Here is a 15,346-nt window from a genome sequence, read left to right as displayed (position 1 = left end):
TAAATCTTGCAATTGTGACTCTCAGAATTGTGTGACTTTATATTTTGGAATTGCATGTTCATAATTTTCCCCAATTGTCAAAGTTTTGAAACCCTTGTGAATTGTGATTTTATTGACGGCCACAATTCTCAATTGCCATCTTGCAATTCTGACTTTTTGCTCAGAACAACAATACAAGATAAACTTGTATTTATACTGAGAAGTTGGCAACCAAACATGTTAGAAACAAAAAGAAAAGTAGAACTCATTTAAAAGGTAAAAAACTATAAAATGTATTCAATTTCTTGCCTTTATGCTGGCTCAAATGTCTTTAAATTGATTTGAACTAAAAATATTGAGTTTAAAATACCCATTTTGCATATTTTTCCCCCAAAGAAAGTGGACAGCCTGATCTCACGATTAAAACGTAATTTTACATTTTGTCCGTTTATTTGGCTAATTCGTATGAGTTCAGTCGTACAAAATTGTACGATTTTAAGAAGGCGTGGTAGCAAACCATCATTGGGGGATGAGAAAATCGTACTTAATTGTACAAATGAGATTGAACGAATTCATATGTATTAGCCACTAATTCAAAAAGTTACGAATTGTTATAAAATCGTGTTGGTGTGACAGAAGACCAAGAACATACCAGATCAAAAATAAAATTTTTTCGTGTTCCACAGCAGAAAGGAAGTGATAAAGGTTTACAAATCTCATAGATTACAGTATTTTCAACGACCCTTCTAAGCAATATTTGATTGGTAAGTGTGACGTCACACGAATTGGCTTCCTGGTGCAAGTGATATAATAAACTGTATGGGAAGGCTCAACAAATAGTAATAAATGTTTACAAATCGATGTAATACTTTCGAAAATCAGGATCGCAATATCCATTGCCTAATTTCCAATGGCCAGAAGTGGATTCATTTTTTATAAATTGTTAAAATATTGGTGTCTCTGATGGGATATGTGTCTGTGATGAAGTCCAGAGACTGCTGTGTACACTATCATTTGATATCAAATTCACTTTAATGTGTGATATGACTAAAAAGAGGTCATAAACAAATATTTTCTCAATTCAAATGTGTAGAGGTTTGCACCCGGAAACAGTATTTTACACATCATGGCTAAACAAGCAGATATGATAATCACTGAAAGTAAAACATGTTGATAATGGATATGCTGTACATTTCAATGTCCCTTAGGCTGAAACACAGTTGCTAAATGAGACTTTTTCCTTTTATGAACCAGGGTTTCTGCAGTAAGACTTTTAAGACTCTTTTAAGACCATTATGAATGACTTTTTAGACTTATACAGGGCTAAACACTAAGGATTTTTTGTCTAATGGCCCAGTTAGGTCTGTTAATAGTTTTGTATTAATGGACGATTATGTGAAGAGATGTGTTGCTTTAGTTTTCTTTACTTGATTAGGGAATTTAATTTGGAGAATTTCCTTTAAACATGTCTTAACAGCTGTTTTGAATTTAGGGTAGCTTTACCTAGACATAGGGTGTGTCCCAAATCCCATACTTATGCACTATTCTATGCCATTTTTAGTATAAAAAGTGTAAGTAGTGCATTCACACTGAAAACTGAAAGTGCATACCCGGAAGATGCACTTATTCAACCATTAAACAGAAGTGTGGAATGTTGGACACTTCACACACTCAACGGCCGCTGCTTTGCTCACATAGTGGAAGAGGCGGAGCTTTCGGGCACTGATGTTGGATTACTTTATTTTTGATTGTGAAAGCCAAATTCTCTGACGAGAGTGATTATACCGCCTCCCAATGGTGAATGCAGTTATACACATGGCAGGTATTATTAGTTTGGTTGTTTATTTAGCTAATTTGACAACAGTTGGCAACATTTTGGCAAATGTCATCTTGGAAACGGTTTGAATTTCCGCTTAATAAAAAAACTTTAGTGTTCCATTTGGGATGACACAACATTTATATACAGTACTAAGCGGTTGAGTATGTAAGTACATAGTGCATAGTGTGCCATTTGGGATGCAGCTATAGGTAAATTAAGACCCGTTTAAAATGATTAAGGACCTACAAGACAATCTTTCAGTAAAATGTAAGACTTTAAGGCCTAAAATTTTGCTTCTGAAAGACTTTTAAAGACTGCACGGAAACCCTGATGAACATTTGGAGGGTTGCTACACTGTAAAACCCAACAGTCAACTTTATCAAATGAATTGAGCGTAGTTAACTCAATTTACTGAAAGTTACTTATTTGAAAAGAGTTTGGAACTCCGTGTTGATACCTGATTACTTCAACTTAAATGGAGTAAGTTCACAGTACTCATATAGATTAGATTAACTCAAATGGTTTGTAGCAATCGGTTTCCTCAAAAGGTTTGAGTTGCCTTCATTTATTGGGTTTTAAAGTACTCAGTTGGTTTGAGTTCTCTTCATTTATTGGGTTTTACTATGCTGAAATTACTTCATTTACTCAAATGGATTAAGTTCACAGTACTTATTAGGATTAGTTTTTGAACTTAAATGTTAAATGTTCCTCAAATGGTTTGTGTTACCTTAACTTCTTGGTTTTACAGTGTATTTTGTCAGTGACTAGATTGTGTTGAATTAACTTTGTATTTGAGGTTTGTTTAGCCTGGTATCTCTATTACATAACTCTCTCTTCAAGAATCCATATACAGTACATTTACCATTAAAATACATACATATTTTATTCTTCTTAATTCCGGAAAGCTTTATGCACTAAACGTGAAAAGACTGTGTGATTCTCTGGATTTGAGTAGGTTATATAAAAGGTTAAAGACATTTACAGAAGCCGAGGGTAAACACACTGTTGCTGTGCGAAAAGCATTGTACGATACAAAGACAAATGTAGATTGTTCCAGTCAGGAGCAGCTATTTACATAGTTAATTTACAAAGGCTTACAGCTGCAGGGTGATGCATTGTGCTTTTGAAAACGCATTTTCCTCAGCTAAGGGTGACGGAATGCTACATTTCGGAGAGAATTCCCTTATGCAAATGGCATGTTTCAGAAATGAAGATGCTCGGGTTCTTCTGTGAAGATCCTTGAATCTCTACTGCCATCTGCTGTTCAAGTAACACCCTGCCTGGCACACACTATAGACTGCAGGAAATGGCCTTGAGTAGCAGAAGATATGTATTTGCTGTGATTGCATCAATAGTGGAAACAAATAAGACGATGTGAATTAAGTTTAAAGTTTAGGTTTAATTAAGGTTTAATGTGAATTAAGTTTAAAACTATGAAATGTTAAGACGCATATCTAGCACGTATTAAACTGTCTGTTTAAAGGAAGATTCAAGTTTAAGAAGATCAAAAAGTCATATAAAGTTTGTTTGAATATCAAAAATGCACTGGGCTCCAATGTGGTATTTTACATTGTTTTCAATTGTAAAAATTATTTTAAAGTACAATTTTAAATACATTACAGTTCAAAAGTAGTTCTATACGATATTTATGAAAAACTTTCAAGCTAATCAAGATTGTTTCTGATCATTAAAAATTAAGTACTAGCAGTGTAATCATTGTAATCAGTGTAAATAATTGAAATATATTTTGACATAACCATGCAATTTATTCTAATATGATGATCTGAAACGTGTCTGAACTAGGCATAGGATGATAAACAGTTTCAAGGTATACCACGGTTTGGAAAATTATCCGCCATACGGTACCAAGGGTTTTTTAATGTGATTTTTAAATGTGTTGTAAAGGAATCTGTGGTTTTGAAACTAATAAAGACAGCAGAATCAAAGATTTAAATATAATTTAAATATTCATAATTCCTATTAATAATTGCAACATTTTACAGATCCCAAATACAACAGTAGCGAATATATAGATGTTATTTGTTTACTTAAAATGTGGAGTAAAAACAGTTTGAACTAAATCATCATTTTATATTGGCAAATATTTTTGTCAACATCATTCAGACCCAAGCACAAGGAACAATAAAAGATACTGGGGAATAAAGGGTTAAAAAATAAGATTGTTCACTCAAAAAAAATAAAAATTCTGTCATCATTTACTACCCCCTTTGAGTATTTTTTGTTTTGTTTTGTTTGTTCTATTAAGGACAAAAGATGATATTTTAAAGAATGTTGCCATAAAATTAGTTTTACGGTGCTTTTACACTAGCACTTTTGGTCCGCACACAGGTTCGTTTGACATCAGAGTATGGTACGTTTAGCTAGTGTGAACTTTGTCTTCTAAAAACTCGGGTGCGCACTCGTGAACCGCACCCGAGTCCGCCTGAAGGAGGTGGCCTGGAGTATGGTTCATGCGAACTTTGGTACGGTTCACTTCTGATATGAATGAAATCGTACCAAATAACATAAGTCAACCACGAACTGCACAACAAACTTTAGTTTGCTCATTCGTGTGTGTTTGTCTGTGTATCACCTACCTTGGCGACAAGACGGACTGACTCAGTACAAACAGTGATAATGTCTGCTTGTCTCCACCTTCTGCAGACATCACGTGATGTTCTAAACAGTTTTAATATTTTTTGGGGGCAGATGGATGCAAGTGGCTCTGTATTTTTATGTTGATAACAAAACCAAAAGATTCAGTAAAACCAGAACAACCGTATTATGTGGACATCTTCATTTTGGCGCTTTGCTTTTGTAGCTGTCACCTAGCAACAGCTGTACACAAAACAGCAGCTTGTTGACGCAAGCATAACAGGGTTCAGAAGAAAAAAGACAGTGTGAACACAAATCAGCCGAGGGGGGCTATCAAACTTGGGTTCGAACAAAGTGTGAAAGCACCCTTAACTACTATGGAAGTCAATAGTTACAGGTTTCGAACATTTTTCAAAATATCTTCTTTTGTGTTAAAAAAAAAAGAAAAGCTGGCATGGAATGACAAAATGTTCATTTTTGATGAACTATCCTTTTAATATTCAGGTTGAAAACAGCGCAGGGCAGGTACACCGTGAGTGAGTTGCAAGCATATGCCTGTGTGTGTGTTAAGATGGAGGAAAATCAAGGAAACACACAATCAACTTTGAGGCATGGCATCATTATTAAATCGGCCAATGAGATAAACACAGATGTATGAACACAATGGGCTGCAAAATTAACAACCAGCCAGAGTGTTTTTCATCATTACTTCCAATGATTACAAATTAGAAATCAGGGGGTGTGGTGGGAAGAGAAAAAGAAAAACGGTATTGATGCCGAGGAAAGAGCGTTTGCTAGCGCTGATAATGAAAGGCTAAAATGATGAATGAGTGTAATACGCGCTTTCACTTTTTATACATCTTGTTAAAAGTGCTGGCTGTGATAAATTGAGATAAAGAGGCAGAGCTGCTAACTCTCAGCAATACAAATGGAGCTTTGTTCATTTCCCCTTATGTGGTGTAACTTTCTATTGAAAATCTTACGGTAAAAAAAAAAAAGTGATTGTCTGAGGGGGCCCTTTATATTAGTCACCGCTTTGGCACAGAGAATGGCGAATTTTCAGTTTGGCTAGAGCCGCACAAACCGATAAATCTACTTTAAAATGAGCTCTCAGCAAGCTGACATGACTGTGAGACGTCAAAGCACCAGTTAAAAATAATCATAACAATACAAATTGCTGTTTTACTAAAAAGAAAGTCTTTAATGGCTGGCTCTCAGTGTGTTTGAGTTTGCTGAAGTTGAAAACAGCATTGAGCATTTAGACAGTGAGGTAAAACCTGGTGTAGGCTGGCTCTTTGGTGACTCTGACTGCTCAAACTGAGAGAAAATGGCCTCACCTTGAATATGGTGCTGCCCAGCTGAGCCGGAGACATGCTGACGACAACGCCAGCTGACTGCAGAGCGGCAATCTTCTCTTTGGCTCCCCCCTTCCCTCCGGCAATGATGGCTCCTGCGTGGCCCATTCTCCTACCAGGAGGAGCCGTCAAGCCAGCAATGAACGACACCACCGGCTTAGCATTGGCACCCTAAAGAGTCCAAACAAAATGGCATGCGTTGATGGACTGCACAGTACATAAACAAGTTTTTCAAAGAAACTGATACCTGCATTCAGCTAGAATTTAAATGACAATGATGGTAAAGGCCTTTAAATGTGTAGTCTGTCAGTTTGATGCCCAGTGGTTGAACTAGGTAGTGCACTCTTGGTTCAAAATACACACAAGCGCAGGTTGCCAGATTGTCCACATCAACAGGCTGATTTAAGTCGTGTAATAAATAAAAGCAACGGCACGCAATGGAAGGATTATTCACCATATTAAAAGGAGTTTTTGTCCTAACCAACATCTGAGATGGAAATTTTTACATTGTAAATTTTTATTGTTCGTTTGAATGCTATTTTACATGAACTATCTGTTGCTGCTTTCAGTATGGCAATAAACATTTACCTCAGATCTTGAAAATAGAATAAACGGTTTGAAATTGAACTTTAGAACTGTGAATCAGTGCAAGCCAATATATATCAGTGATTCAGCATGTACATTTAGTGATGTTAAAGAGATTTAATATGGATTAATTAGATTATAAACTTAACCATTTTCTTGAAACGCAGCGAGTGCACTATTCTTTGCTTCTGAACGGCTATATTTAAATTTCTGTCATGTTTCATCTGGTGGAAACAGCCAAAATGTTTATCACTGCAAATCTCATTACGTAGCGTGTTGTTAGGACACTCATGTATATAACCTGCTCACCTAATGTTTATGTTCGTAATGTTTATATTATTTTCTAAATAATAACCACTTCATGTGGAATTCTAAATCTGCATTTCATTTTGCAGTCTGCTACTGTCCACAGGAGTTTGCATTTCGGTCGCATACGAGCCTTCCTGACTGAATGAATGAAATACGCCGTTTTTTTAGGCAACACGGAGTGCTGAAATATAATTGGTTAAGCTGCCACTGGGTGGGTTAAAGGAAACAAAACAAAGACAGCGGTTCGGGCACGTATCGCACATTTTCAAAAAGGAATATCTGACTTTAGTGTTGTTTTTCAGATAAACAAGTATGATCACTTGCCATGTTTCTTAAATATCTGCAAACATATTATGGTATTTTTATGCTTTAGAAGAGTCAAAAACTTACATACAGCACCTTTAAGGCATTACAAAACAGTTCTCTCAAGTTTTTGCTTTTAAATCTTCTTCCAAAAATCTTGTAAAAAAAATAAATTCTATCTTAAAAGGAATAGTTAACTCAATTTATTTTGATCATTTACTCACCCTTTATTTGCCTCAAACCTTTATGAGTGTCTTTCATCTGTTTAACAAAAAACAAACAAAGAAGAAAGCTGAAAACCTGTAACCACAGAATCTTCTATAGTATCTGTTTTCCCTACTATGGAAGTCAATGGTTACAAGTTTGCAGCTTTCCTCAAATGTCTTTTGTATTTAACAGAGCACAACAAAGTTCAAAAAGGTTTGGAAGCACTTGAGGCAAAGTAAACAGTAAAAGCATTTTTATTTTAGAGTGAACTATGCATTGGAGCACTATATATACACAAATGTTACTATATATACACAAAGCATTAAGCAGATTTTTATACCTTAGTAAACTTTTTGCTTGTAAAGACTTCTGCTTTCCTAGAGAAACTTTGAGTTCCTTTGCTAAACTTGTGTCCCCTTTATGAACTTCATGATGACTAGCAACACTTGTGTATTGAAACTCTCACTCATAAAACTGTGTGCCCTTGCAAAACTCTTCTGAAGAAACAATATGAGATGGATGAAGAGCAATATTTCAGTGCTTACGTGAATTTATTCAAAGTTTCGCATTTATACATTTGAAGTCAGAATAATTTTTCAAGATACAAAAGGATTAATTAGGCAAGCCAAGGGCAATTGGGCAACTCATTGTATAACAGTAGTTTGTTCTGTAGATAATAAAAAATATTGCTTAAGGGGGCTAATAATATTGGCCTTAAAATTGTTTTGAAAAAATTTAAAACTGCTTTTATTCTAGCTGAAATACAATAAAGACTTTTTCCAGAAGAAAAAAATATTATCAGAAATACTGTGAAAAATTCCTTGTTTTGTAATGCATCATTCGGGATATATTTGAAAAAGAAAATTCACAGGAGGCCTAATAATTTTGACTTCAACTGCAAGTATAATACTACAGGTTTTATGTGTTTGAATTGAAATAATTTTCTTGATTGTTGATAGAATACCTGGTTTATTTTTTTGGAGCAATTGAATATGAAGCAAACATTTCAATTTGTTTTTTTGAGCGCTGTATTGTGGGTGTCTATAAAAACAACTATGGTCATAGCTGTGCAAAGAAAGGCCTGCAAGAATAATGTTTTTGAGACAATTACGGGAGGCGAGTCTCTATTTTTATTTCTTCAAACTGCAGTTCACAGACTTGTAAATAAGAGGTAAAGATAAGTGCAGAGGCTTTTAGACGGCGCATACTGTGCTGAAAAATTGGCATTAAAGGGAGGCGGATAAAGGCATGTAATAGCTTGTGTGGGAGTAAGCAGATGGGCAGACAGTGGCAGAGTCTGTCATTTTATACAATCTCACTTTCATGGAAGGTAATTTGTCATGTCCACGCCAATTAACTGCCATAGCTGATGGACCATCATGCTCAGGTCTGTTTTTTCCTCGTTCCCACCATATTGTGCCCTCATGAATGACATTCTAATTCCAGAGTGGGATATGGATGTCGTAATCACAAATGCAATAGGTAAAAGATGGGTGAGAATATATAGAATAAAATTGTAGACTCATAATTTAGGAGGGCTTTTCCATAGCTCAAAAATAAATAAATAAAATAATTCACAATAACAATAAATGAATAAATAAATTAAAATGAAATAAACCGATTGAAGGTTTACAGTGGTTTAGAAAAGTCATGCTTTTAAAACTGCTAACATTTTATGTTATACCATTACTGTGATATATACAGTTAGGTCCATAAATATTGGGAAATCTACACAATTCCAACATTTTTGGCTCTTTACAGCAACACAATGGATTTAAAATGAAACAAACAAAAAATTGAAGACAGTTGCAGTGGAGGCCTGGCAGAGCATGACCAGGGCTAAAACCCAGCATCTGGTTATGTCTATGCGTTCCAGACTTCAGGCCGTAATTGACTGCAAAGGATTTGCAACCAAGTATTAAAAAAGTAAAAGTTTAATTTATGATTATTATTAAGTCTTTTGGTCCCTTAACAAGTGGGAGGCACATATGCAAACTCTTGTAATTCCTACAGCGTTCATCTGATTTGGATGTAAATACCCTCAAATTAAAGCTGACAGTCTGCAGTTAAAGCACATCTTGTTTTCATTTCAAATCCATTGTGTTGGTGTATAGAGCCAAAACTGTTTTGTGAATCGAATTGTGTTGATGTCACAATATTTATGAAATCATTATCTCCAGCAGCAAAGATCCATCTACATTAAAAACTACTGGTTAGCCAATGATTCAGGAAACATTTAAAAAACAAAAATAGCTTATGCACCAATGTTCAAGCACATTATAAACCCAAACAGTGCAGTGGCTTATTTATATAAAGAAAAGAAAGGTATCCAAAGAAGTCTTTTCAAGTTGTTAAAAAAATCTGCATTTTTGAAACTATAGCATAGGTCAATGGTTTATTTGAGTTATTTAGCCTGACTTGTTTACTGTTCCAAATTATTTTAAATGTTTCTTAAAATATAATATATTGTATTGAATGGGGAAAAGAATAGTTTTTTTACTCAGACATTTAAAAAGAACACATTCCAGAGCAGTAATCACAATAAGTGGATACTGTGAAAATTTGCTATTTTTAATCAAAGGTTATCATAACTTCAGAATCTTAGCGCGCTTTCACACCGTGCATCGATTCTTTTGTTCCGAAACAGGAATTTAAATTGTTACAATGTTGCACTTTGTTCTTGGTGTGGTTCGCTTTGACATGGCAAAGTTTCTAAACAGACCAAAATAGCTAAAACAAGTGACGTATGAGTAAACTCTCCTCACATTGGTCAGTTTCACAGTTTATTTTGCAGTTTAGCTGTCATGCGTCCTTATTTTAATTTATGGCAATGAGCAATAAAACATCATAAGCAAAAAGCTGCCCTTTAATTTTGAATGGTGACACCCACAGATGTCGTCAACAAATATAAATCAGCGGTAAGACTTTCTTATGCATAGCCGTTGGCTAGAATTATGCATTATAGGCTTTACATACTTGTTTTACAAATTTAATACTTTATAGAGAGAAATAACAGATAAACCAAGACTGCAGTTCGGTCAATTTTCCTAACGGATAAACAGCTTTCGCTAATAGTTAACATGTTTTCACCTTCATATTTGACATGAAACGCACATTTACCAGTAGGAATGACATCCCGCCCTACTCATGATTCTCTCTTCATATAGCCATTTATGCCTATTACATATCCATAATACACTGTGATATAGCCTAGCTGGGATCGTATTGCTTTCTCACCATAATCGATTTGCTTCAAAGTTCGTTTCAAACCACCTCATTTAGGTGATCTCGGACCGGTTGTTTTGGCATGGATCCGAGCGCTATTGCTGGATTCACATTTGCCAAACAATCCATGCTAATGGTGGAAATGCGCCAGGTTCCGAAACAAAAGGTCTAGGTGTGAAAGCACCCTTAAACTGGCCCATGACTATAATGCCAGCCTTATCATTCTGGGGTAAAATGCTATATTTTTTTTGTGACAGACACTTCGTATTCTGGTAAAATTATCTTTTAAATATCCCATTATAAAACATATTTTTCAGTTGTACACTTCTGGGGTTGCCAGCTCCGGTAGACCTACTGCCATTGAGATCAATAGGAATGCTAATGGATAGATTTCTCTGGTATTATAGACCTCATCTGGCCCTGGCACTCATTTCGACAAGTTCATTAGCATCTCACAGGAAAGAAGGTTTCTAAACTTTCCTGGCAATTTTTTTTATTTCCCTTTAAAAGTTTTCCCATTTAGTGAATGCAGACTTCAGGTACAGGAGAGAAAATGAATGTGACCGTCAGTTAAAGACCGTCTAACTTAATACTTGATAATCTTCAACTACCGGCTAACATTATAACGCTCCACAGGAGCTGTCTTCGGTTCAAAGCTCAAGCTCTGCTCAAGCTGTTCATGCTCGCACAGCCGACTGCAGACTAAAGCCTAATCTGGGAAGATTACAATAATGAACCGAGGTAATTATATTTTGCACAAAACCTTGAGAGAAGGCAAGAGTGAAATGCCACCATTTCAGTATGTGCTCCTTTTACGTTGAATGATGACTTCTTCAGACACTCTTCAGTTGACCTCAATCTGAGCTTGTTTAGTAATTACATGACTTGCGTGAATGTTAAATGTGCAGTCCAACCTATAAATATGCAATCATTATTTACTCAATTTGTGGGAAAATTATCCACAGAAACAAATAACAGCCTAGAGCCACTTTAGGCTGAGTAAATATTGACTTATTTTGTGAACTATTTAGTAAGAATGAATGAATTAAATACATTTTGACAAAGCAAAAAACAGATATGTGAGGATTGTCTGCAAAAAAAAAAAAAAAAAAACACAATTTTCCAGCTTCCATGCTAACACTCGCAAAGCCTGCTCTCAATCATTCAGCAGCTCCCAATAGTGTTGCGGCGAATGCGGACTGTGAGTGGATCTTAACAGGCAATGTTCCCTAGGTGATAAATGTTAGCAATAAGCAAAAACAAGAGTGTAGCTGACAAGCACTTGAGCGGAATATTAATATCAATATGCTAATTTGGTTGAAAAGCAATTTTGCCGTTTGCCTTGGCAATTCTGACACAAGGTCTGGTGTACGCTTGTTGGGAGTTGATAAATTAAAAGAAAAGGGGGGAAAAACAAGGTGCTCACACCATTATTTGCACAGTGCCACAGAAGCTAATGAAAAGCAAGTATCAGATATAAGCGTGGGGGCATTTAAATGTGCTGTGAAGTTATGGGATTAAACCATGAGACCTTTGTCACGACTAATATTCCAAAAGAAAAACAGAGGCATTTCCTAGACCGGCCAAAAACGGTTCATACAGCAGCATAAATCTGACATGACTTTTTCTCAAGCTAATAGTTTACAAGCTTCCCGTATGGATCGCTGCTTCTATTACCGCCTAGAACCTGATGTATCATCCCTGTCTGCACTTCTTAATGAGAGCGGCATGCGTTTAACAGTCTGATCAATTCAGGTCTTGTTAACAGCCACGCAGACGAAAAATTTCATAACTGCCAAATACTTCTCCCAAGGCTAAATCCACCACATGAAATGTAGCATGACCACATATTGATCTCCATTATTCATGGCCAAGGCCATCTTTGGAGATTTCGCCTAAAAAAAAAAAAACTACCTTGCTGAGGTAATGAGAAAAGTTTACCCGGAAAGGAGCAATTTCATACAATTTGCAACTAGTCGGCAAGGAATAATTTCCGCTGAATCAATTCTGCCTGTAATTTAATTGACAGGCAAGAAGAATGTTTCACAGTGCTAATGTGTACTCAAAAAGCTACATGCTTGCTTTTCTCTAAGTACACAAAAACGCTTAATGGTTTCCACAACTGTGAAACTTCTCAACAATGCTGAACATTGCAGGTTCATCGTTCTCGTTCAATTCATATGTGTCCATAATAAAACAATGAAGAATGAAAGAGAGTTTCTGTGAACATCACTCCAAAATGAGCCACTTGTCCATGCAGTGAACATATTCAGAGCGATTTTCTTGATTTCCTGGGGTTATCGTGCCCCTCCGCTGTTACACTCTTAGACTTGAGTAATGTATGATTTGTGTCGTCGCCTCAGTTCCTTTTGAGAAAATGGACTTTGGTGCGCCAGTACACAATTTGCCACAATCAGCACAGTTGAAACTATTCTAGGAGCATTTCTTTGTGCCCAAGCCTCTCTTTTATTTCCCCAAAAAATCCTCCAAATGTAAGAGACTTGTTAACACATCAGCTCTCTCCAGGACTTGGAGGAATAAATATGACATGGTTAATGATGACGCAAAACAAGAGTTGGGGAGGTCTTTGTCTGGGAGCGAAATCCTGCCTGGCTGGTCCAAAGATCACCACGAAAACCCTGTAGATTTTCCATCACAGCCAAAACAGATCAAAGAGCAGCTGGAGGCTGTTTTCTCATTCACAGAAACAATGTGTGCTCGGGAGGGGTGAGCAGCTTCTGCCAGCAGGGAAAGAGGAGCTCTCGGTGCGGTGAGAGTTTCTGTTTGTTGGAGAAAGCTGCCGATATCCAAAAGATGAAAAATATTGTGTACTTCCCAAGGGCTACGAAACAAAACAACTAAGAATTGAGTCATCATGTGATTCATAAATGAATAAAAGTGATCCTCTGAGTGGGGTCGTGTGTGCAAGATCTTAGAGGCACCGCTCCACCAAATATAACATTTTAAAACCAGCATAAAATTCACCATTTTAAACTATAAAACATATATAAAATATATCAGCTGTTATATGTCCTAGAACACTTTATATCATAGGTCACAAACTCGATTCCTGGAGGACAACATCTCTGCATATTTTTGCTCTAACCCTAATTAAACACAACTGATCAAACTAATCAAGGTGTTCAAGACTACTAGAGACTATTAAGCAGGTGTGAGTTGGAGGTGGTTGGAGCAAAACTGTACAGAGCTGTGGCCCTTCAGGAACTGAGTTTGAGACAATTGCTTTAGAAGATCACCACAAACTAAACTTGAATAGGTTCATTTGAATGGCTCTACCTTTGGAAATGTTTTTTTTACTGTATATTTAGATTTTCTGCTATTTTATAAGATAACTTGAATAGCTTTTTAAAAATAATTTTAGATTGTGTAACGTATACTCCGGAGGTGAAATTCCATCGTTACCCCTAAAAGGGTCTGGGATCATTCTACGTGAGTTTATGACACCTGGTGCCAGTGAGTCTGCAGGTGAAAGTCACTGGGTGACATCTTATCTACCAAGATGCTGGCCAGAACCAGCATGTCCCATTTTCAAAGAGATTCCAAAGAAGAAACCGCCACCATCTTTGAACCCACACACACCCAAAGACATATAATAAATATTCTAAACTATTCATTTACTTTACAAGTAGCAGCTATAGTGTGCTTTCTGTCCACTCAGATAAGTGGCCGAAGTCATTGTTATATTTATTAACTTAAAAGAACTAAAAGTTATTTCTGAAAATTCATAATTAATAATAACTTGTTGTTATAAAACTTTAATATTCATAAATTGAGCTAATTTCGTTACAATTAATAGGCATGATTTTGTAGGGGAGTGCATGTGCATAAAATATAATAAATTACAAGCATATATACATACAGTAGAGCAAATATACAAATGCAGTATAACAGTATTCAGTAACAGAAATAAAACAGTCAAATGTACAATAAAGCTGTATAGTCTTCATTGTATAAATAATTAAATACAATTTCTTGTATCTTAAATCTTTGTCTACAAATGTAAAGCCCAAATGCTTTAAACTTGCTAAAAGTGTTTATATATACAATTAATTAACTTTCACTTGATTATGATTAAACTGAAACAATTCTCATGTGTTCTGAACTGTTGTACCTGGTCCTAGAACTAGAACTCAGAACTAGAATCCTGACTCCACACTGCATGTCCAGCGATGTGACAATTGCTTATTCACACATTGCATATATTGATGTTTAAATGATATATTACGCAGCCCTAAAGTCAATGATACTTTCAATTAACTTTAGTTTTTTTTTTATTATTTTTGGCATTTTAGAGCTGGAACTACATTATTCAATATTACATATAGATATATAGATAGAATAAAAGTATGTATGCTTAGTGAATATATAGGTTCACATCTTATAATTTTATGAAAAAATACAGCCTGATAACTTTGTGTGTGTGTACTGGTTTTGTTGGTTAAAGAGGACTTTGTATAATTACACCGGTATGACAAGGATTACAATGATGAGCATTTTAATGAGGACGTGCCCTTGCCTTCTTGTAATACACAATAGTTAAAAATCATGTTTAATGTTTTGTTTTTTTTTCCATTTAAATTTACCATAGGTTTCCATTAATGTTTGGGTTTAGGGGTAGGGTAAGGCAATATAATAAACATTTTTAGGGTGTAAAATACATTACACCAATGTAGAATCCTCATAAACCACTAAAACAAGTGTGTTTGCATTTATTTATCTGAATTTCTTTTAATTAAAAAAAAAAAACAATCACAGCGGTTTATCATGACCCTAATGATATTGACAGCAAGAACAAACATAGAAGCGTTGTCTGATTGAAAAGCAGCACCTAATTATGTTCAAAAGAATTTAAAACGAATATATACCCCATTTCGAAAGCAAAACATATTCTAATAGAGTAATCTACACAACGTTAAGTGCAGTGTGTGGGTGAGAGGGAGGTAGTGTT

General features: G+C 35.6%; 1 protein-coding gene across 1 annotated transcript in view; it reads right to left on the bottom strand.

Moving 5' to 3' along the window:
- Positions 1–15,346, bottom strand: part of suclg1 (succinate-CoA ligase GDP/ADP-forming subunit alph) — a 30,522-nt gene that overhangs the window by 762 nt on the left and 14,414 nt on the right. Inside the window, exon 8 of the mRNA XM_056456766.1 lies at positions 5,731–5,919. Coding sequence (XP_056312741.1) covers positions 5,731–5,919 — 189 coding nt within the window. The remainder of the gene's footprint in view (positions 1–5,730; positions 5,920–15,346) is intronic.

This window comes from Danio aesculapii, chromosome 1, assembly GCF_903798145.1.
Source record: "Danio aesculapii chromosome 1, fDanAes4.1, whole genome shotgun sequence".
In the NCBI taxonomy this organism is placed as follows: Eukaryota; Metazoa; Chordata; class Actinopteri; order Cypriniformes; family Danionidae; genus Danio; species Danio aesculapii.
Note: the sequence above shows the minus strand (reverse complement) of the source record. Positions and strands in the feature narration are given on the sequence as shown.